A 24,186-nucleotide genomic window follows, 5' to 3' on the forward strand; every position below is an offset into this window, starting at 1 on the left:
TTCATCCTGAAGAAGGCATGGCCCTCTGTACCAAATTTTATTCCAATCCATACAAGTGTTCAAGAGACATTTCACTGAAAACCACAATTATTACCCTCATCGTGGCCCTAGAGGCAACACCATGGGATCACCAAAGTCAATACGATTTATCCTCCAGGACCATGAATGTCTGTAAAAGATTTCATCCTTTAGTGGTTTTGCCCTTTATGAATTTATCTTGATCACATCTGTGCACAAATTAAATACCCCCGTACCGCAGGAACAGTGTGGATGGTATGTGTCCCCAGTTAAAACCCATCTGAACATTTTTGTCAGTAGCTTTAATGCTCAAATAACCAATACAATTTGCAAACATTGTGTATTGTGAAGGGGTTTGTTTGTAGAGATGAACTGATAAAGAATGATCACTTGACTCTGTGGCTTTGCTATTTTTACTCTCATACTTGTTTGTTTCCTGCAGAAGCAGGCACTTGTTTTCAGCAAGAAAAGCTCTGACACACCTCAGTACACTTCCTGCTCATCACCAAACAGCAGACAGGCCAAATTAGTCACAAGCTGGTGAACATACACTTAGCTCCTAAATTGTCAAATATTTAACTCAGGAGTGGAGGGAGACTCTGTCTGCTGGATGTGTAAAAATGCGCCTTCAGAAAAATGTGTGTTTACAAGTAAATATACTGCTCCCATGTGGCCCAAAAAAATCTATAAAGCATGTTTTACAGTGTAGGATAGTGCTTCTTAAATCTTCTTCAATGAATTAATTTATCAAATGAATAATCAACATTATATTAACCTAGGGCTGTCTATTTTTTAGCCACTATATATGCAATAGGAAAATATAGTATTAAGTTTGTTTTGAAGGCTTTTAATACATTATTTTGTAAAATATTTAGAAGAAATATAGTAATGATGTTGTGATTCTCCTCATCCAGTGACAGAACAGAGGTTTACCTGGGCGATGAAAACTCCTTGAGCCTGATTTTCAATGCCAGGAACGAGGGAGAGGGAGGGGCGTACGAGGCTGAGCTCTACGTGGTTCTTCCCCAAGAGGCCGACTACAGCGGGATAGCTCGCAACAATGTGGTGAGGAGTAAGGCTGTCACTGTGGTCTTAAAAAAGGTATTTTTGTTGTGTGTAGAAGAATACTGGTAATCATTATTTCTTTGTCTCTGACAAATTCTTATTCTCTAATATGAGCACATGTAACAAGTCACTGGCTTTGTACAGCATGTTCAAGGTTTAAATAAACAGTTGACATTATTTTATGTTTGTATGTCTTTGCCAGAGCTTGACCCAGCTGACGTGTAGCTACGAGGCAGAAAACCAGACCCGCTATCTTGTGTGTGATCTTGGAAACCCCATGAAGCCTGGTAGCAGTGTAAGAGCCAAGAATGCTGCTTTTGATGATTGTTTTCCATTTTGGTGTTATGTACAATAAAATGTTTTCATATGGACCTGATAAAATACACAAAACATCAATCAAACTTTTATGTAAAAGAAATTACCTGTAAAAGCAGGGGAATTACTGAGGCCAGAATGTCTATAAGAACTGCTTGTCAACTTTTCATCACTAGCAACAGAATAAGATCAACTTGAATAAGTTATTGAGATAAGGCCACTTTTAGATCTTCTGAAAAGTGTGGAGGAAATATAGAAAAGTTGTAGATTTTTTTCATCATTCATTTTTCATGCTCCTGCGATAAATTTTTTCCATTTTCTCTGGGACATTTCCTAGATATGGGCCGGCCTTCGGTTCACTGTGCCCAGACTGAAGGACACTCACAATACGGTACAATTCGAGCTCCAAATACGAAGGTAGGTCACAGCTAGCATTTTCTTCTCTCTTGGTTTTTGAATGCTTTTCAATTCAATTCAGACTGCAGATAAAAGTATTATCCATAAAAATCAGTGAAAAGTAAAATCAATTAAAAGGAATTACTGATATCCTGACTACTCAATCTTGAACAGTAGTGTTATGTTGTTTTGTCAGATGATGACAAATCTTTTTTAAACATGTAGCCTCTTGTGTCTCTGTTGTCTGCTGTAGTAAAAATGCAAATAACTCTGAGAGTGAGGTGGTGCTGTATGAGCTGGAGGTGGCTGCCATGGCCGATGTCATTCTGCAGGGGTGAGGCTTCATCGCTGACTCTACCACCACATCATTACGCTACTGTCATGTAATCATTATCATCACTGTGATTGCTGCCCAGATAATAGCTAAATGTGATTTTGGTGTCTTTCGCAGTGTTTCCCTGCCAGACAAAGTCATCTTTCCTCCTCCCAATTGGACAGTTCGTCAGAGTCTGAGGGAAGAGCAGGACATCGGCCCTGAGCTTCAGCAGGTCTATGAGGTCAGCTGTGATTTCTTACAAAGCCTACATGATTTGAGATTTTATGTACTTGTAAATATCTGACTGCTCTCCCAGGTCTAATTTGTTTCAATTATGTTTTAAATGAAAAGCAGTGGGATTGTCAGAAAGTGGGGGAAAGGTTAAGGGAAGGAGGTCCGACTTTTTTTTAAGAACAGGGGATGGTCCAGCTTTATTTATCTCCTATCTTCTCATATTTATACTTGATTTCACCCCTTCCTTGTGACATGTATTATATAAAAAAGGGGATACATTAGTTGCCCACAATTTGGCAAACAACTTATTTTTGTCAAACAAAGGAAGGGAGCATTTGGAGTGAAAACACAATAAATGCAACAATACACAATGACAGCTATGAAACAATAATTGCAATACACAATGAAAGCATTAAATCTACACTTCCTTTGGTGTCCCATGCATATACAAGAAAACAGCTTAGCTGTCCACTATGTTTGAAAGGGTTTAGCAGGTTTAAGCAGACACAGCATCTTGCGTCAAACTGTCCATCTCACTTTCAGTTGGTGAATAATGGACCCAGTGTAGTGAGCCAGTCAACATTGGAGGTGAGATGTCCTCTGAGGGCTCCTGGCCTCGCGCTGCTCTACCCTGTGGAGGTGTTGACCGAGGGGCCGCTTAGCTGCTCCTCCAAGACGAACTTTAATGCGCTGAAACTAAAGGTGAGGCCATTACCCTCATTTTTATTCTTGTGCCTGGACATTTGATTGTGTTTGTTGCTGAACCTGTCAATGTCTTCTTGTGTGCAGCTCCAGCCTCCAGCGGCAGATGGTCCCATGTCACTGAAATCCAACACTGAGCACCGCATCAAGAGGAGGGAGCTGTACAGTGATCCTCTGGCTGAACAAGGAAACCTGGTGAGACACAATGGAATAGATAGACAACCCAGCTATAAATAAGTTTTTCTGCATGAACACACCCACAAACAAAGAACTTCACAGATTCAGCATTGTGCCTCTGGCATTGTTGGGCTTGCAGTAGACAATTAAAAATAAAGATAAAAATCAATGAAGCAGAGATAGCGTATATTGAGTTGTCTTCATTGTCAAAACCTAGAACCTAGATTACCCACAATGCAACTTCATTTCTGTGTCCAGAAATGGCTGTTCAGCATAACACAATACTGATAACAAACTTAGCCAAGCCCTGTCAAATACAAAAAAGTGCTCTCCAACAATGCAACTCAAAAACTGTCATGTTTATTTTTCATTTTTACAGTGTATTGGTTTTTCATCTGTTGTGTAAGCGTGTAAATAGAGAGCATTTCTGGTTGTTCATCATCAGACGATAACCGTCAACCCCGTGTGTCTTATAAAGACACCAGGATATGTTTGTTTTCCTCCTTCTCTTTCCTCCGTGACTCAGCATGCGGAGGAAATCTTCCAAACACACCACAACAGAGGCTCCTAAATAAAGTCACTTCTTCTTGTGCAATCGCTGTGTAATCGCCCCGCATTTCTATGTGTGTAGCTGTGCTCAGTGGGCGTGTACACTTAATGTTGTAAGCTAAAGTAGTACAACAAGGCTGTAGGAAGAGGCAGCTCTCCCCTCTGCAAACGCTTTGAATTCTGATGGGATTATTTCTTTCAGCAGAGGAAATGGGAATAGATATAATGAGCTCTGGTCAACATATCCTGCTGTTTGCTGAAATCGCTTCTGAGATGAAATCAATTAGGTCTGTGATCTACTCGTTGGCTTTGGTGTGCCTGGCCACTGACTGTCATGTCACTGAAGGCGCATCCCATATTGTGCAGATGAACCATCTTTTAATTGGAGAATCAAACCGTTTCAACAATTTTTCCAAACATCCATTCCTCGCTGTTTAAAAGTTGAATGTTACATGACAAATCAAATGCGTGCCGTAGACTGATTCCGCATTCAAGTCTACTGTGCAAGATTAATGTTGGAAACATGAATGCGTTTTTTTCTTTAAAACAGTTTAATGTGTCAATGGAGTGATATTCTTGCCTGGTCTTAGTTAATTAACTAACTAATGTCCACATCTCTAATTTGTTCAGCATTTAGGTATTTTAAGAATGAAGTGAAACCAAATGATGAAAACAGGCTGGTGATATCCACCATGGCTGAACAAGATTGAGATAAGATAAGATAAAATAATAATCCTTTATTCGTCCCACAACGGGGGAAATTTGGGTGTTACAGCAGCAAAGCGGACAGCAGAATAGAAAAAAAAGCAAAAGGTATGTACAAAATATAAATACTATTTACAAAAAGAAGAAATGATACTACCCTGGGTTCTCCCTATGAAAAATATCTCTCTAAAATATATTTTTAACAAAAAAGACGAGGATCTGGTATGGATTTGTCCCTTAAAGTGTGTAAAGAACTTTCAAATAATTATGTGCAGGCAATGAAATGCAAGTGAAAGAAATACATGTTTAGTCACACGCAAATTTTTATGGACAAGAGCAATGTGTTAATATTGAGACATAACATTCTCTTCTCTGTGGTGAGACATCGGCACATCAATATCTTGGGAGATGGATCCTCATCTCACACAATCAGGAGTTGCAATCTGCCGCCAGTGATTCAAGATTTGTCAATTTTCAGTTATCAGTTATCGTGGTTGAATATTGTTGAATCATTAGTACCAGCATTAATCAGTAGCACAATAATTAACCTTGTTGGTTAATGATATAATATTATTGAATAATATGCAGTCACAGACTAATCATACTGACAACAATTTATAATTATTATCTCTCGTATTTTACGAGTTCAGTTGTGTTGTATGTTCAGTTTTTGTCAAAAAATGTTGTACTGGTCAATAGAGCATATTTAGTTATTGAAAAATGATCAAAAAAATGCATATCATTATGTTTTGTCGGCCCTGTGAAATGAAACTAAATTTGTAAATGTAATTGTGGTATAAATTCACAAACCATAAATATGATACATGCAACAAGTTTCTTTCTGCTGCTGACTTCCTCATCATCAAATGTTCTATTTCTGAGAAGATCTAGTGCACCCTGGGGATGTTTGTTTTTGCTTTGTTTTTCGAATGAATGGGGATTCCTGCAGAAGAAGATGAAACCAATCATTGTGCTGTGAGGCAAACATGAGACAGTCCAATGACTAATGGGAAGAAACCATGTTAAATACTACATTGTGTCTCTATCCCTCCACAGACCTGCTCTACAGTGGACTGCTGGCAGCTGCAGTGTAACGCTGGGCTGCTGGAGAGAGGAGCCAGTGTCATCCTGACCGTTCGCTCCAGACTCTGGGCTGAAACTTTCATCGAGGTGAGACTGCAGGGGTCACTCTACTCTCCACTGTTCGTCACCGGATAATATGAGTACAGGAAACTCTGACTGAAGGGAAACCAACATCAAGTCAGCCAATCTCTGTTCTTATACTGCCCTCTGTTGGGGGTCAGCAAACAACAATTACCTCTTAAAATAAAAACTAAACTCTAAAAATACACAGTATTACTGAAATTATTTCCAACTGTGCTCTGCTTTTCCACAGAGGCCCTACAAGCAGTACGTTCTGGAGTGCTCTGTTCAGTACAAAGTGGACAGGATGCCTTATTCAATTCCTCCAAAATTCAAGTCACTGGGATCCCAAAAGGTAACTTCCTCTGATGCTTTTATTGGATTTACAATTTCACAACCTTGTAAACGTTGTCTTATGTTCACATGAACGTCCGTGCTGGTAGTGGTACAAATTTTGTACGGTGGCTCATGTACAGTAACCACTGCTGTGGTTTCCTGCTGTTCAGGTGGTGACGGCCGTGATGTGGAACAAGCTGGACAGTCCGTTTCCTGTTCCAGTGTGGATCATCATCCTGGCTATTCTGGCTGGGCTGCTGTTACTCTCCCTGCTCATATATCTACTGTACAAGGTAGTGATCTGATGAATACCGCTGCTAATACCATCACCACAGAGAATGACTGGCATGCGGTATGAATATTGTATATGACTGAATATTAGCACACTTCATGGGGTCAGTTGGTGTTACGGAATGAACCGATATGCACACCCTTTATCCGCCATTTGATGATCACTAAACAGGTTTGTCTTTTCGTAGCTGTGCACATGTTCAGTGAAATGATGAGGCGTGAATAGATTAGCGAACAGGCATTTCAGCCAGGTACAGGGAGTTTACAGGTCTGTGTTTAGGGGCCATTGTATCAAAAATCGAACATTCAGATGCTTGAATTTTGAATTTTCAAAAAAGATATGACTAAATATATTGAATAAAAACGTTATCCTTTTGAAGTCGTTGCACTGCTCCTATCCTACTTCTAATTTAGCTAGTTGCAGACGTTTACAATTAGTCAGTAGCTATTCTCTAAGTAGCGTTGAGGGTGGTGGTGCATTTTGGACCAAGCAGGCAGACACGGATTAAAGGGATAAAGGAGGACCAGATTTATTGAAATAATGCAGAATACTGAGCAGAGGCAGACTGGGGAATGATGGCGTTTGATGGATGCTGCACAGATACCCAGAAGATTCTGACGGAGAGGCGAACGTAGTGTGGAGTGAGGCAGAACAGGAGGGAAGCCAGTTGATGAGAGTTGGCCTGTGGAATGTGGAATGACCCCTGATGTAGAGAAGACGTGGAGTTAGTTCTTAGCTGAACAAGACAGGACTACACATTAGTGTTTTTAGGTGTCTATAATTATGGTGGCTCCTAAGGAATTCGTAAATTTTTTGATATAACAGACCTGAACAACGTTTGGGTACAAGTAACAGAAATTAGTTTGCTGCCATGATATGTCAGTCTTTCTATATGAGGAGGGGCGCTCTGCTCTGCTGTAGAAGTGACAAAATAGACTTCCAGTCAACACTGGAGGGGAAAAAAAGGTCTGTGATACTCATTTTAGCCAACAGAAATAAACATTTGTTTCATTGTTTTTTCACTATACTACATGCTACTTATGCTTTTGGTTACACAAGAAATGTGAGGATGTCACAGAATGATCTGAAGTAGACTTTTCCCTAAAGTTTCACTAATCGCTTTTATGTCTTTCAGCTGATCTTTTTAATTTTTTTTTCTGGTTCAGTCAACACTTTCAACATCAACCCCAGGCCAAGAAAGATATTCTGTCCCATATAAATTATCTGTGCTTTGTTGTCGATTAACATTTTCTGACTAATAAGACACACTTCTGGGTGTCCATACAGCACATGTAGCAGGTAGATTTCATTTTCCCTATAAATTTGACACTGACTACAACATACTAGTCATACAGTCTGCCACACTGATATCATCTTTGTCAATCAAAAGCCAGCCATGCTCTGATGGGCCAAAGACAGATATTCTCAACTTTTTGGGACATAAACAGCAAAATATGGAGAAATCTTAATGAGCATAAATATTTTGAAAGAGACATGGAATATTTACCACTATAGACTCCCCCTGAAGTCGGCGACTTTGTCAGATTGATTTTTTTTTTCATCTCTCCCGTTTCTCCCCAGATGGGCTTCTTTAAAAGGTCAGATCCGTACGGTACGACCATGGAGAAGGCCCAGCTCAAACCCCAGGCGTCTTCTGAAGCTTAGATCCAAGATGGAGCCTCCCCTGCAGATGTTCCAAGGAACTGGAATGATCATCGCATTCCCAAACACAGAGCGATAAGCAGGCAACCCAATTATAGAGGGACAATTATGGGTGCTGTATCACTGGAATACAAATTGTCTGGTGCTGCACTAAAATGCCAAAGCAGGAAGGACTACAAGGGCCATGCAGTTCCATATACACTGCTCCTATGGGCGTGCAATGAGAGCATGATTTATAAAGCTTCTGTCGAAAAAGAAAACAGCAAGGACTTCCTCCTCAGAAGCTCGTCCCTGTGGAAAAATGTAACTTTGGAAAATACTCCTCCTCAGAATATTTGCAATACAGGAAACAAATGCACCTCCAACAAAGGCACTAATGCTACAGTATTTCTTTATTCCTTAAAAAGTGTATTGGAAGCCACATTTGCAATCCCAGTGTTAAATATCTTTTGAAATTCCTCCTTTGGTATGAACTACACACCACTTGTTATTTATGGCACAGTATTTTCCAATTGATTGTTGAGTGTTGTACTGTACTGTCTGCGTGACAATCCTGGTGAAACTGCAATGTTTAACTTGAATCATTCTTCTCCCATATTGGGGGGTATTTTATGTGTGTGTTGTAATGTAATGTATTAATTTTGTTAAGTGCTGTTGTGGCTCAGAATAAATCCTAATTTTGTATACCCATCCAAAACACCTTGCTACTCTGGGGAGTGGAACAGGGCATCGCTTCATAAAGACAAACTGACCACAGTGAGATGTAGATAACGAACCGCAGAGATATGTTATTATCTCAAGTCTTGAGACTGTTTCCACAAAGTTTTTCAGTGGCTCATTGCTTCCCTCTGCAGGAGGCATATGTTAATACACCTAAACATCTGATGCCTTTCAGTGACTTCAGATGTTGTGTAAAGTATATGACCATGATTGTAATTGAAAAATATATGCAGTTGAATCAGAAAGACGGAGACCGCAGATGTCTTAATCAGAAATATTTATTACAGGAACTCAATATTAAGGGGTTTTCTGGTTCGTACAAAGTGTCAGTGCACGATGTCCCAAAAACCCTCCATATCCCGGTCAGCATTGTGTATGTAACTCTCAGAATCACGTCATCATTAAACACATGGAATAGCTCCTTAGAATCAGGATGTTTAGACTATAATCTAAGACTATGACTTCCAGGGACAGTGACCTGACCTGCTTTTGATAAGATTACCTTGCACAGTGCACCAAGCACAGCCTATCATACTGGAGAGGAGAAAATTGTACAACAGTTCCTCCCTTTTGTTGACTTGGTCAACACACAAACAATAGTAAAGATGAGGACCGGGACAGGTGTCAGTCTTGGAGCACGAAACCCTAGAAAGCACATGAAGCATCTAGTCTCCAGGACAGCACCCCGAAGGTGTGAATGCCCTTCTGACCAGAGGCAGGCATCAAGAGGGGAATCACATCAAACCTCTTCGCAGGTGTGCTTAGTAAAATGACTGTGACCGCCTATTAAACTTAGTTTTTTCCTTTTTGTATAAAAAGTATACATCAGATACAAGGATACAATGAAACATCAACAGAAAACAGGTGGCATACAAAAATCGAATCAATTATCAACGTTGTCAATTCAACCGAATGTGAACTCTCCACCGTCGTCAAGCGCTTTGCTCATTGTGGGATCTGGTGGGTTTTCCCTGTAATATTTTGGCCTCACTATGTAAAGTGCCTTGAGACAATCTATGTTGTGGTATGGCGCTATACAAATAAAACTGAATTGAACTGAATTGAACCTAAATCAAAATCAGTCATTTTATTCAGATCAAACATCAAAGCATGATAATTAAAATTCTTGGCAAGATCAATCAATAGGAATTGAACACTTTCTTGATGGACCTGAGGGGCAGGTTGGAGCTGAACGGTGGGGTTTTTTTTAGTAGCCGATCTTGTCCTGTAGATGTCTTTCATTTGTGTTTTGTCCATGTATTCTCTATTTTGAGGAATGTGAAGTTGGCGAAACCAGCGACCACAGTCTGTTTGGGGCCAGAGCAGGCGCATTTAGGGTAAACATAGATATGGTAATATTATTATTCACGTTGGCAGTGAAGACAACCTATTACGCCATCACAGGTCTTGAAGATGAATATTGATTCGGTGTGTACTTATGCAAAAGCAATGTCAGACTGTAGATTTCTCTGGACCCCTGCCCAACTTGAACAGTGTTATGTATAGCCGCACATCATCACTAAATCGCTGGTTGTGGGGGTGGTGTCCAGATAACAATGTGGGCTTCATAGCTAACTGGCGCACCTTTCGGAGAATTCCTGGTCTGAGGTGGAGAGACGGCATTTATCCTACTTTGGATGGTGCAGCTCTCATTTCTGTTCTGCCATTTCCGGCGTGACTGTAGTGTGCTGAGGTACTCTTTTCGCCATCTGTTCCAGAATTCATCAGCTAGCAACTGAACAAGTTTCCACCGGTTCTTAAGCATTTCCCCTGGGCTAGAGCTGCTCGAGGGAAGTGAAGGTGCCTGATATCTGGGTCAGCAGGATGGAGGGTGACAGAATGTGAGGATGATCAGGGTCGGAAGAGACAGGCACCAGAGGACGTGTGGTGAGATCCGCATTAAGTCTGAATGTAATCCACCCGCGCGGAAAAAAACGTATCGCGTCTTTTGTGAACGCACCATTATGGAGTAAAGTAAAAGGAGTAGCAGTCTTTTTTAAGAAAGATGCCTACCAGCGTCAGGGTGAGCTCAACACTCCAAACAGTGGGACAGTCTACGTGCAATGGTAATGCGTACGTGCGGGGAGCGGCAAGTTGAAAGCAGGTGTACCTACCAGGTGCACAGACCCTGCGAAACCCCCCCAACTCGCCCAGCAAGCGCTAACTTTATTGTTCTTACTGGCCCTTAAGAGCAACCTCAACAACTGGCGGACTTAGGCTCTATAAATATTCAAAATAGAAAATACATGCTGTAGACACAGTTCCAGGAATTTTAACATAGCCTTCATAAAACGATATTAGCGGGCATAAGCATGGCTAACGACAGTGAATGTTAGCTAACCTTGGCATTAACATTGACTTATTCATCCTGCTTGAATTATCCGTACTATTACATGCCCATAGTGAGTTATGTGAATTAAAGTCCCCACACCATTTTACCCTATCTTGCAATGATCTTCCAACATCCTCTAAAATATCTTGACTTCATTTTCCACATGAAAAAACAAACAAACATGCAACTGGTAAATGGCGCTTACATTCTGGCCCCTAATTGCTGAAACATAACAATTACATCTTAACACATTAAAGCGTAATTTAATCTCAAAACTCAAGACTTATTTGACTTTTCCTTTAAACACAAATTTATATTCATCTCTGAACATAAACAGTACATTTCTAATCCACATTTAGTTGAACTCATAACTTAATGAGTTTAAGTTCAATATGTAGCATAAATCCCATGCTTTAAGCACAAATATGCATCACACGACAAACCAAATCTACATTTACTCATCCATTTCAAGCAACAAACATAACTTATCTATTGGCCTTTCCAAAACACTTGTTGTAGTTTTGGCAAATACACGTCGGACAAGTCCTTTTGAATCAGGAACTGTGGATTTCGTGTAGGTTTTCACACTTACTGCTCTTTTAACGCCAACATCCTCTTTTTGTGTTTCTCTCATGTCTGGTGAAACTGTCCAGTGTTCCTTTCATTGTCAAATATTTTGGCCCACCAATCCAGTTTAGACACTTTGTGAACATGTCTGAATGCATTCCTCTTGACGCATGGTCAGCGGGGTCAATGGATTAGACTCTGGACAAGCTTAATGAGCGGCTACTGGCTGTGCTTCATGCAACAGATTTCTTTTCTGCTAGGGTAGCAGCCAAAGATACACTATCATCTGGACTAACAACCTCATAATGCCTTTTTGTTGTTATCCAAGTTTCAACGTCAGTCAGGAAACTGCTGGATTTAAATTTTTGGGCTTAAACCAGTACGATGCACACCAGCGTTGCACGTCCCCCCGAATGCCTGGCCAATAGAATCGGTCCATTATCTGGTTGAGTGTTTTTTCATACCCGATTGGGTTAAAGTGAGCCGCCTTGAAAACCATTTCCCGACGGCTTTTTGGAACCAACAACTGAGTAACTTCTTTTCCTGTCTCAGTGTCACAACTCACTCTGTACACTCTGTCCCTAATCAATGCAAAGTGGGGATATGACTGTGCTGCATCAGGCCCACCAACTGGCCATGAATTTTTATCACTTGGTCCAAGGCAGAGCGTAGAGTATCCTCTCGAGACTGTTCCAGTAGAAAATCTTCCATTGAGGATATCATCGGAACCTGCCGTGTCTTCTGTGGTGGCACTGCCAGTTCCCCCTCCCCATCTGCCGGTTGGGACGTCACCGCTGAGCACAGCACACATGTCACATGTCCCTACTGGTCGTGAACGCTCCCCAAGCACTGCCCGACTAAACTATGAAACCCTGTCCAATCTGTACCCAAGATTACGGGGTGCGTCAGGCGGGAGCTAACCGCAGCCTTAACAGTATGCTTTTTGCCCCTATACCTAATTTCAACCAGCACCACAGGGTATCTGTGAACATCCCCATGCACACATCTAATATCCACCCATGATGCCTCAATCAATGCCCCGCGTCGAACCAGGTTTTGGTGGACACTAGACTGCGTACAGCCAGAATCCACCATCGCCTGATGTATAGCCCCCTGGATCCTTACCGGAACGTTGTATGTTCCTCCTGGACCGGGATAGGGTGTTGGGGTGCCAGCAACCTGGATCACTTGGCCGACCTCCATAAGCGGACATTCACGGCGGAAGTGTCCGGGTTGGCCGAACCTCAAACACCCTGGTGTCTGGAGAACCCTCTGTCGGTCGGGAACAGTGCCCTTGGCAAAACCTGACTCCGAGAAAAAACAGACTGTGGGTTAGTGCGGGTTGGAGGTGAGGGGTAAGCAGGTGAAGAGGTTGTGTATGTGGGTGGGGGCAGGAACTTCCTGCGAGGTGCCGGCGTTGGTCGTGCAGCCCCCCCCCCCCCCCCCTCCCCCCCACCCAGTTGTCCCTCCGTTCCCTGGCTTAGGGGCTGGACAGAAATGTGATCCTCTGCCAGTGTGATGGCTGCCGCCAGGTCTGCCGGGCGGTGGCACCGCTCCCACTCGGAGGTCCCGGGCGGCAGCCCCCTCACAAACTGCTCCAGCACCACTTCTCCAAGCATCCGTTGCTCACCTGCGGAATCCCCTGGCTCCAACCATCTGGACGCAGCATCTTTCAGTTGCTGGGCATAAACGAATGGGCAGTCTGGGTGGCTCAGTTTGATGGACCGGAACCAGCGACGGTGATCCTCCTGGGAGTATCCGAGCCGATCGAGGACGGCTTTTTTAATGTCCTCAAACCTCCCCCTAGAGGACGCAGGCAGGTTGAGCCCCGCCGTCTGGGCTTCACCTGACAGAAGGGGAAGGAGGCGCACCGCCCACTCCGTCACTGGCCAGCCGCACGTCGTCACAGTTGCCTCAATTATTTCTATGAATGATCATCTGCTGACGTCATCCTCTGCACCACCACACCGGAGAGTGAGGGAGGTGAGGGAATTGACGCTGCTGCCGCCGGTCTAGACGACAGACTCTCCAACAGCATTGTCTGTCTCTCCGTTCGGGCATGGAGTGCTTCCAAATGTTCCCTGGTCTCCACTGCCTGCTCTCGATGCATCGCAGCAATCTCCCCCAGCATCTGAGCCAGCACTGTCACCGGCTGAAGCTGCTGCTCCGTCATGCTCGTGCTGGTCCCTGTTCAGGTGCCAGTGTAACAAATGTGTTACCTTGTGGGTTCTCTCAGCACTACACATTAACACAGAGCTTGGGATCAGGGTAAGCGCTTTATTTTTCCAGCACATTATCCAACTCAAAACACCTGAAAGGTTCTTGTCCGTTCGGCGCTGCCAGGCTTCAGGACGGAAAACCTCAACTCAGGATTCCCTGCTTCCTCTCTCCTCGGTCCAGATGCTACTGGATAAAAATGGGAGAGCATGGCAGTTTCTCAATGTGCGTTCTTCTCTGTACTTGCGTTCTCGTGTTCTCGTGAAAGGTCATCAGTCTCGGCCAAAGTACTGTTCCAATACAAAGAACACATCGAGCCAAGAACGGTCCACATGCCTGGAAGTTTTTTCACGCCGCGCCCCCTCTACCGAGGATGCATCGGAGGAGACCTGTGTGTTCTTGGGAGTATCCCAGAATGCATTTCGCGACAACAAACGGCAGCAAGGGGAAGGAGAAAAGTCTCAGCTGTAAGTTAAAACACGTTTGAAATAAATCTGTTGTTGTGTCCCGAAATGTACTTTAAAGATGTTTTGCGGCGAGAATATAGTTGTTTTGACTTTATATCGATGGTCGATTTATCACGTTAGAGCCTATTAAAAAATTTGCTACAACTTTTTCGGAGTCAGCGCTCTCGGTGCCGGCCGAGAGCAGCCTCATCTCGGGAAGTCCCGCTGGCTCTTTCGCGGTTCAACATGAGCAATTTTTCAGTTTTAGGTAAATCGAACGATCAATCACTGGTCTCAGAGCTTAAAGGTATTTTCTCTAATATTTTTGTCAGAGGGCAAAGTTAACGTTCGTAGTTTTAGATGTTTATTTAATTAGAGAAGCTGTGGTGAGAGGAAGGGGAGAGAGCAGAGCTGTGCCTGTCTCTGTCGGACACACTTGTAAATAAGTTGTAAATAAATACTGTTCATGTTCTCATTTAACCCGGTGATTCATTCTTGGAAAGCAACGGTGTCTTATATGCGTATATATGTGTATATATATTTGCAACCAAACAAAAGAAATCCCAAAGTTCTATAATGTACAGTGATATACATTTTTTTTACATTAAAATTCAGGAATTAAATTTTTACTGTATTTCAAAGTCACCAAAGTTATAATCTGCTTTGTTTCGTGTGTATGTTTAGGTCTCTTCTGTGAATCTTTAGGAGGAAGAATCCTGATGTGGCCCCAGCAACATGGCAGAACGCGTCATGACCAGCAAGAGGAGCAGCTGTTCTCCACCTCATTCACCTCCTCCATCTCCTCTGGTTTGGGGAAAGGAGTCGCTCTGTGCAGGACTGTCGTCATTTTCTGCACAACAGCATGTTGATGCTGTTCCTGGAAGCCTGAAGGTTTCACATCAACTCTTTTGCTTAGTTGCGTCTTTACAATTATATACATATTCATTCAACTATTTAATAAATTTAACTATATGAATTGTCTGATCAGAATTTTTGATAAATACCAGAATTAAATGTTCCTCTAACATCTGACCTGTGTGGCCAGGTGTCTGCTTGAGATATTTCTGTCTTTCTTGATAAGCAGTGTAATCGCTCAGGTCAAAAAGTACGTTTATAAATAACTAATACAGGTACTAATTACATTTATATATATGTTTGTGGGCCTAATTGTACGAGTCCTGTTTGCGTTCCAAGAAGACAAGCAACAGGAGGTACGTAAGTGGAATGTAGGCTAATCTATTTCAATATGATTACATTATTAAAATACCAAACCTCTGTACCTGTCAGTTTATTAGGTACACCTAGATAAATCTGAAGTTATGCAGCAGTCCTGCCTCAACCAGTTTTTATTATTTTGCTTTTTATGTGATCAGTTTTTGAGTGTTGGCTGTCCATCCCATATGAATGAGAATAGACCAAATATTAGAAATACCTCTCATTAAACTCAGTACAGTTCAATGGCAGTGATTTTGATGTTGTGGATGACGGGGTTGTACACAGTATATATATATATGTGTGTGTGTGTGTGTGTGTGTGTGTTTGTGTGTGTGTATGTTGACAGTATTAAACTGCATTCGTTTTTATATTGGTGTACCAAATGAACTGTGAGGTCTAAATATATGGGTCTACCCATATATTGTTTAAAAAATGCATATTGTTTAGTAATGCTATAATATGTAAATATATCACATAATATTAGTATTAAAAATAAATGCTATATGTAGATATCGTGTATTTGTATTAAAAAGAAATTCTACAACGCTGCATCTCTCCATTCTCGCCTGCATCCTGGCTGGCAAGTACGCTCCTGTTCGGTCATTGTGCCCACTGCACAATGACCGAACTGCGTTCTCCCGTTCTCGGGACAATGTTCTCCCGAGTTGAACTCCCAAGTACGTTCTTGGAAAGAACACGAGTACATTCTTGCGTTCTTTGGTATTGAGAAAATGGGTTAGGGTTAGCCAAACTCCGCTCACCTGTGCCAATCATGCCCACCTGGTACTCCTCCAGATGAGCCATCTCCGCACTGCCCCCCCCCCCCCCCCCTTTCTCCTACAGCCGAGTGCCCCAACCACGCCCACCTCCACAGAACAAATGTTTTGAATCTAACATTTTCACTGGCAATGTACTTCAACACAGTAGTACTGTCAGACCATACAGTACTACTATGTTTTTTTTTACAGCAACTGCAGCTGCTGTTAATTCCAGCCTTGGAATTGTTGTTTGTGTCATTGGCGACACTCTGGACTTGCGGCGTCTACCCGAGGACTCTCTCATCAGGTAATCATGACTGAGATACAAATCTTTTAGCTCTTTTGCTCTTTCTGTTTCAGGAATGGAGGCAAAGACGGCTCAACTGTTACTCATCCACTTTGTTACACACACAATGCTGCTAAATCTCTGACCATAGCACATGCTTGGGTTTCATCTGACACAGATGGAAGACATTAATCTACATAGAAATTGTTCAGATCTGCTTTGACTGCAGTAGTTGTCATTTTGTCTTTGGCATCTTCCATTTTCTTCTTTAGCGCAAAGTTGGCACAGCTGGGGGAGGATGTTGCACCAAACAAGTGCAAAACCATCATGTATTCTTGCAAAGACTCATTTAAGTTTACATCCGGCCACCAGAGGAAACGCAGTAGGTCACTATCCTCTGGTGGTACTCTTACTTGGTGATACATAGCTTGTATGTCTGACATTAAAGCGATGTGGTCATGTCTGAATCGTGTCAACACTCCAATTAGTGTGTTTGTTAGATCTGGGCCTTGCAAAAGGTCTCAGTGACAGAATTTGGTTTTTCTTGCCTTCGATGTCAAGCTGTCTTATCAACTTCTCTCAGCAGAATGCTGCTTGACTTCCATTATCCATAAACGCAAAAGTATCTATTATGTTATTTCCTTTCTTTGATTTGACACACACAGGCACAATTGACAGAAGACAATGTATTTTCCAGCTAAGGTAGCTCCACAAGTTCCTCCTGAAATGTGTGTTGTTGATTTGCTAGTCATAATGCCTTTAGGGACGTTTCTCTGACTGTTTTCCACTGCTTCATTATTTTTTTTACATTTATCCTCTTCTCTTGTGAAATGAAGTATGCTTGGATGTCTCTTAGCGCAATGTTCACATGAAGCCCTTTTCTTGCAGTCTTTACTCAAATGTCATAGTGTCTTTTAAAAAACTCCAGCTTTTCTTTATAAGACTGGTTTCTTATTTTGTGACACTCAGCCAATGTATGTTGTTTTTCACAGTAGACACATGGCTTCTGGAAAGAATCGTTGGTGTATCGAGAGGAGTTCTTACCATTCTCAGGTGACTTTTCATTTACAGGTTGTGCTACACTCATGGCAAATGCACCCCCCTTTGGCAAAGATGCTCGAATCATTTTGACATTTTTTAGATAAAGTTTTCCCTTATCTTCAGCATATTTAATGTTACCAAACATAGGATCTGCAGCTATTTTAACCTGTCTGTTTATAAATCTGACCAGATATGAGAATGCAGAATCTCTCCACAATCTCTCATTTTGTATGGTAACTTGGAAACAGTGGTTCTGAGATTAGTGGAATTATCCATTTCTTGAAGCTGACTAATGTCCGGCATTGCATTGTTACAACCAGGTACAGACAGGGAGTTACTATGCAGAGCCTTAGCATCACCCAGTTTTATTGGCTGCAAGTATAATGCCCTGTTCACATCGGCAATTGCAACCTTCAGTTTGTTACCATGGTGATAAATCAACTATTTTCTTGCTTCATTGTAGCCTTGATGAGGACTCTGACAACTTCTGACTATGTCTTTGGGCTCACCTCTGGTAAACCGTTCAAGGTAATATAACCTGTCATTGTCACTATCAGCTTTGTCATGAATAGTATGGTCAAATACCCGAATGAATGGTTTAAACTCAAGTGGGTGCCCACTGAAAACAGGAACATCTCTTTGAGGGCAAATGTGACATTGTCTGCTGTTTGACTAACATCTCAGTGATGTCATTTTGTGTAACCATCACTTCACACAGGTTAACTGGATTACCATTGGCATCAGTTTGCTGGTTGTTAAATTCTTGTTCCACTTGTAATCATTTGTCTTTGACTGTTCGGTGTGACTTACTTTTGGATCCAGGCTGCTTAGCTGTTGCTTGTTCCCAAAGGTTGCTTCAGGTTGAGCCTTTACATCACCTTCACAGCTCTCATACTCACAACTTTCCAACATTTTAATTTTGGCTGTTGAAACAGCAATAGCTGTCTCAATCTCAAGGTGTTCCCTTTTCTGCCTTTAACTTGCATTCTTCAATTTCCAATGCCTGTCAGTGTTTCAGGGATGCTGCAAAGTAAAGCTGCACGTTCTGCTTTTTCCTTCTCTTGTACAGATGATATGGATGAGACTCTGGACAAGCTTGATGAGCTGCTACTGGCTGTGCTTTGTGCAACAGATTTCTTTTCTGCTGGGGTAGCAGCCAAAGATACACTATCATCTAGACTTACATCCTCCAAATGCCTTTTTTTGTTATCCAAGTCTCAACGTCGGTCAAGAAACTGCTGAATTGTACATTTTTTGGCTTAAACCAGTATGTTTGATCTGCATTCTGTTATACATGTTTTTGTATACTATTTTTGTATACAAAAAATATACAAAAACGCACCAAATTAAATTCAATAATTTGACCAAACATAGCAGGGCGTCACACGCTCCCTGAAAAAAAAAGACTCCTGACATTTACAACTGCTTCTCAAAGACCTCAATTCATTATACACTATTAAAAACAAAAGTGGTGTGGTGTATGCGTAAGTTGTGTAAGGGATGGTGTATAAGGTGCAAAACCTTTGGTTGGTAGGAAATGGTAGGATGTTGGCCATATATTGTAGGTATGTAAGGTGAGTGTGGCCACTGTATTGACAGTGGGGTGATGTTGTAGTGAGGGTTCACCCAATGGTTCTGGACCCGTAAGCTATTACTCTCAGCTGACCGTCCTGGTGTTGGTAGAGAACACACCAAGACCCTATTCAGAGGCTTCCATGTGGAACAAAAATGGTAGGTCAAAGTCTGGGTAAACCAGGACTAGAGGATTGGTGAGCCTGTCAGTAAGGTGCTCCAGTACTCCTTGGTGCTCACTAGTCCACTCCACAGGAGACTTGGAGGACAGCTGAGGGCCCTTTGCTTGGTGGGGCTGTATCACTGACACACTATTTGAAACCTTAAGGAGCTCAGAACATTTTGAGTGCTCTCAGGACTTTACAAACTCCCTCTACATGTTCCTCAAAGGTTATAGAATAGCAAAGGATATCATCCAAATAGGGGATAGAGCATTCATCTCTGAGTGAGTTCAACATCTCCTCCATACTCGTTTGGAAAGCTGCTGGAGCGTTTTCTTACCCACTCATATTACCCACCCAAATGCTGTGACATGTCTTGAGTCTTCCGCCATTAACCCCTGATCGTATGCCTTCCCTTGATCAAGGATACTGAACCATGAATGTCCCCCAAGGGTTTCGGTCAGATCTTGAATCCGAGGCAGTGGGTGCCTGTCTGGGACAGTTTTCTTGTTCAGTAACCTATAATCGATGCAAAGTCGTAGTGAACAATCCTTTTTGCCGACGCACAACACTGGGGATGCATAAAGGGACTTTGACTTGACAATCCATACTTTTGTTAAAAGATCTTGGATGTACTCCTTTACTTACGCAACCAATGGCTTTGGGATAGAGGAGTAGGCTTTCTGTACATGAATGTCTTCTTTGAGGATTAGCGACATCTGTGGGCTGGGGATACAGCCAATATCGTTAGCATCTCTGGCAAAAGCTGGTGACTCCTCATATAGCATTTTGTTCACAGCTATGTCATCTTCTGAAGACCAAAACTTTCATTTTCTCAAGAAGCCGAGTAGCACATGTTTACTCATTTTTCACATAGTTCTGCGGCATAACAGCATCCGATTCCACACCGTCTTCAAACGCTGAAATTCCCATATCTTCTTAACTTCCGTTGCATTTGTTGACTTTGGGCACTTATCTGCAACTGTAGTCGTATCCCGTATTGTTCAATTCTTGCGACGTCGCCGGCTAACATAGCCGCGGTGCCAAAGCGGTACAGTGGTCTCGCTCTTAAGCGAGATTGTTTTACTTAATGTAGTGGCTATCTTCAGGCTTTATTAATGTTATTAACAGTAGCCTCGTTGTCGGTCCCTGGCTCTGTGATGGGGGGCGGCACCACCTTCCGAAGCCGATTGCGTGCCACCATGATCTATCAGACAGGCGAAAGATGGCTGGGCCCAGTTGCTCGGTTACCTGCATCGGAGCAGACCAAAAGGAGAGCAGTTTGTGGTTCTGGTTGGGTCAGTGAACTCTGATCCAGTCCAGCACCATAAGGGAGGCGGTCTCGCTCTCCGTCTTCTGTCAAACCACTGTTTCATTTGGAGCTGACTGTCTGTGACCTTGCTGTTCTGTTGGTGCCCTGCTGCTGGTGTAACAGCAGCCGATGGAGTTCTCACCCCATCATCAGAATGGCCGGGGAGCTGCCAGTAGTGGTGTGTGGTGTTGCCGGCCCGGTAGTATAGCAGGGTGCGGAGCAATGCCGCTGCAAAAGGCAGACTATCCGCCAGGTGTGCTCTGACTCCGTTCTTCAGTGTCTGGTTCAACCTTTCTATCCCCCCGTTCGCCTCAGGGTGGCAACCACCTCTGGTCACTTCGAATCGAGGTCGTAGGCCACCACAAGGAAGTGCTGATGCTGCAAGACACCATGGAGCTCTCCACAGTGTTCCCAAGGTGTGGGGGGCCACTGCAAAGGCTGCAGAGGTGGCGGCAGTGGCGAGCCAGTCTTACCACTAACGAGGTAGGCTGTGCAGTCCTTTACCATGGTCTCAATATCTCTGTCAATACCTGGCCACCACACTAATCCCCTGCGGTGCTGCTTTACCTTCACAATGCCTAGGTGACCTTCGTGTGCCATAGCCAGGATACAAGCTCTCAGGGTGGATGACCTTGCAGAGTCCCTGGGCCACACAGACATCATTCCAGCAGGACATATCATCCCTCATCCGATGAAAAGGCGCAAACATATCTGGAGGGCCGACCCTCCCTGATGAAGGTGCAAAGTCGGGCGAGTGTGACTAGCATGTGGATGAGTTGTGTCAGGGCCCAGTTGCGGTGTGGGGTGGCTCAAGAGAGCAGGTCCGCCAGCACATTGTCCCTGGTGGGAGTGAATAATGTGGTGAAGTTGTATTGCTGGAGCCTCTCCGACTAGCGGTGAATCCTCAGTGGTTTGTGCCCCAACCCAGTTGTAGTGAGGAGGACTGTGAGGGCCTGGTGGTCAGTCCGCAGTGTGAAGTACCGTCCATACACGTACATGCCACCATTCACATGCCCAGACACAGGCCAGTGCCTCTTGCTCCCCCACTGAGTACTTTTGTTCAGCTTGGCTGAGGGACCTAGAGGCGAAGGCCACAGGGCATTCAGTGCCGTGCTGGATTTAGGACAGCACAGCCCTGACTGCTGCATTGGAGGCATCACAGATCAGAATTGTGGGGCTCACCAGGTCGAAATGTAAAAGGACAGGTGGTGAGGTGAGCTGTGCCTTGAGTTGGCGAACCGCAGCAGAGCAGGCAGGAGTCCACGTCCAGGCGGCATCCTTTTTGAGGAGCTCTCGTAATTGGGCAGTGGTTGCTGAGTACCGGGGAATAAAACACAGGAAGTAGGCCGTCATCTCAAGAAACGATGCCAGTTGGGCTGGGAAGGATGGCTCGTGGAAACGCTGCACGGCCTCCACATTTGTTAATTTAATCCCATTCTGATTTGCTAAAGGACGTTTGACCTAACTTATTTTTGCATTTGTTACATTTTCTTTGACATTATCAGCTGGTACTCTTACCGTCGTGAGACTTCAACACTTGTCCAGAGAGGACTTTGCAGTCAACTCTATACCACTGCCAGAGAACACCATCTACACAAAGGCACGTTCAACCCAATGGGATTAAACAACCAAGTGTCGTATTTCAGCTCAAATTTATTATTTATTTCCAATTCCTTAACTAATTTAATTTATTCATCTTAGAACAATTTTCAAACATGTTTCAATTGTAGCCAATTTTTTTCAGGTTATTTATGATTCCGTCAGATACAGACAAGGCAAGGCAATTCAAGAATAAAACTTTATATTTTCACTTACCAGTCTTGTCGTGTTGGATCCTGTTCCAGTGACGGACCCCACTTGTGATGGAAAAATTGATGCAGATGGAAGATCAGGAAGATGGAGACCGTAGATGACTTAAGCAGAAGTATTTATTACAGGAACTCAATATTGAGGGGATTTCTGTTTCGGAAAAAGATCAAAAAAGTGTCAGTGCATGATGTCCCAAAAACCCTTCATATCCCCTGGAGCGGTCAGCTGGTGTATTTAACTCTCAGAATCATGTCATAATTAAACAGATCAAATGGCTCCTTTAGAATCAGGATGTTTAAACTATAATCTAAGACTAGACTTCCAGAGACAGTGACCTGACCTGTTTTTGATAAGATGACCTCACACAGTGCACCAAGCACAGTCTCTCACACCGGAGAGCAGAAAATTCTATGACAATGATAGGCTTCTTCTCAGTGAGTTGAGATGTGACAGATTTGAGGTGATTCAGTACTGTCAAACTGTGAGCCCACAACATTCTGCGCAATGAAGATCAAACATTCAAGTGAGGTAATGATCATTTCTGAGCCACATCCACGAGGGAAGTGTGAGTAAACTCGTCTGTTTTACCTGGTGTTTGATCCATTGTGTAACCTTTGCAATTCGGGGGAGCTGTACTGAAAATTATGGAACGTAACCAAACTAAAGGTACCAGTCAAGTGGAACAGGGGTAAAAAAAAATGTAATGTTATGGAATGAATCTAATTGTAATTGTATGTGAGAAGTTTAGTGGGGAGCTCACTTTGTGTTGCGCAATTTTTATCAACACATAGGCTTAAAAGTTAGTATTTACTTTAATAATGTATTTTATACAGATATATATTTTTTATGCATTTGTGCATTTTATGTACTTTAATATGGTGATCATGTGTTGTTATTTGTAATGCTAATCTGTCAACTAACTGCAGTGGTGTAGTGTGGTCAGTGTTGGGCAAGTTATTCAGCAAGGGTAATAAGTTACTTATTACTTATTACTTATTACTCTTTCAAAAAATAATTATATTACCTTACTTATTACTTGATTTTAAAAGTAATTAGTTACGTTACTTGTTATATTACTATATTACTTTTGCGAGTTTGCATATTCAGTCATAAGGGCAGCAAGGAGTATCTGATGGTTTTACAGAACATAAAACATTGCATAACACCAAAGCTGATATTGTGTCCAGCGTCTTGTCCTGTTATTTCTGCCCTGGCATATTAAGCAAGGTCGTAATGTTCAGAAGTGAAACAATGATTGTATGTCATTAGCAGAAGCTTCTAAAACCTCTTATCTACAATATACTCAGCGATGAGCTTCTCCAGATCTCTGTCATCCTCTATCCTTCGTTCAGCTTTTTGGCTAGTAGCCGTAGCCGACGTGACCTGCCCGCGCATACATGTCATCATATTGTAATAAGTAATGCAGCGTTACTTGGATCAGTAACTGTAATATAGTTACTATTTCAGAAATTGTACTCCTTACACTACTAGTTACTGGAAAAAGTAATTATATTACAGTAATATATTACTGAGTAATTAGTTACTGCCCAACACTGAGTGTGGTGTAGCAGGAGTACAATATCCACTTCTCACATGCAGTGTGGGGAAGAAGCATTAGGTAAAAATGTAAATACCCGACTAAAGTATCTAGCTTTATGTAGCAGGTTCATACTGGATGTTTTCTCCCTCTGTTGGTATTGATGTGTTTGCTCTAACCCACATTTGTGCTGAGTTTGTGAATGTGTGGTTCTGCTGAGTTCCACTGGATGGATGCTCCCTCCCAACTCTGTTTTGTTTTTTGTCTTTCACCCCCTCTCCCTCCCCCCTTTCTGTTTTACTC

The 24,186-nt window shown here is 42.6% G+C and overlaps 1 protein-coding gene across 1 annotated transcript in view; it reads left to right on the forward strand.

Annotated features, from left to right (window-relative positions):
• The window catches only part of LOC118309646 (integrin alpha-5), a 48,413-nt gene extending 38,722 nt beyond the window's left edge, over nt 1-9,691 (forward strand). Inside the window, exons 20-30 of the mRNA XM_035632017.2 lie at nt 933-1,083; nt 1,286-1,378; nt 1,736-1,815; nt 2,048-2,128; nt 2,246-2,351; nt 2,888-3,046; nt 3,134-3,241; nt 5,534-5,647; nt 5,874-5,975; nt 6,127-6,249; nt 7,830-9,691. Of these exons, the coding sequence (XP_035487910.1) occupies nt 933-1,083; nt 1,286-1,378; nt 1,736-1,815; nt 2,048-2,128; nt 2,246-2,351; nt 2,888-3,046; nt 3,134-3,241; nt 5,534-5,647; nt 5,874-5,975; nt 6,127-6,249; nt 7,830-7,913 (1,201 nt within the window). The 3' untranslated portion in view covers nt 7,914-9,691. The remainder of the gene's footprint in view (nt 1-932; nt 1,084-1,285; nt 1,379-1,735; nt 1,816-2,047; nt 2,129-2,245; nt 2,352-2,887; nt 3,047-3,133; nt 3,242-5,533; nt 5,648-5,873; nt 5,976-6,126; nt 6,250-7,829) is intronic.
• The last annotated feature ends 14,495 nt before the right edge of the window (nt 9,692-24,186 follow it).

This window comes from Scophthalmus maximus, chromosome 6, assembly GCF_022379125.1.
Source record: "Scophthalmus maximus strain ysfricsl-2021 chromosome 6, ASM2237912v1, whole genome shotgun sequence".
NCBI lineage: Eukaryota > Metazoa > Chordata > Actinopteri > Pleuronectiformes > Scophthalmidae > Scophthalmus > Scophthalmus maximus.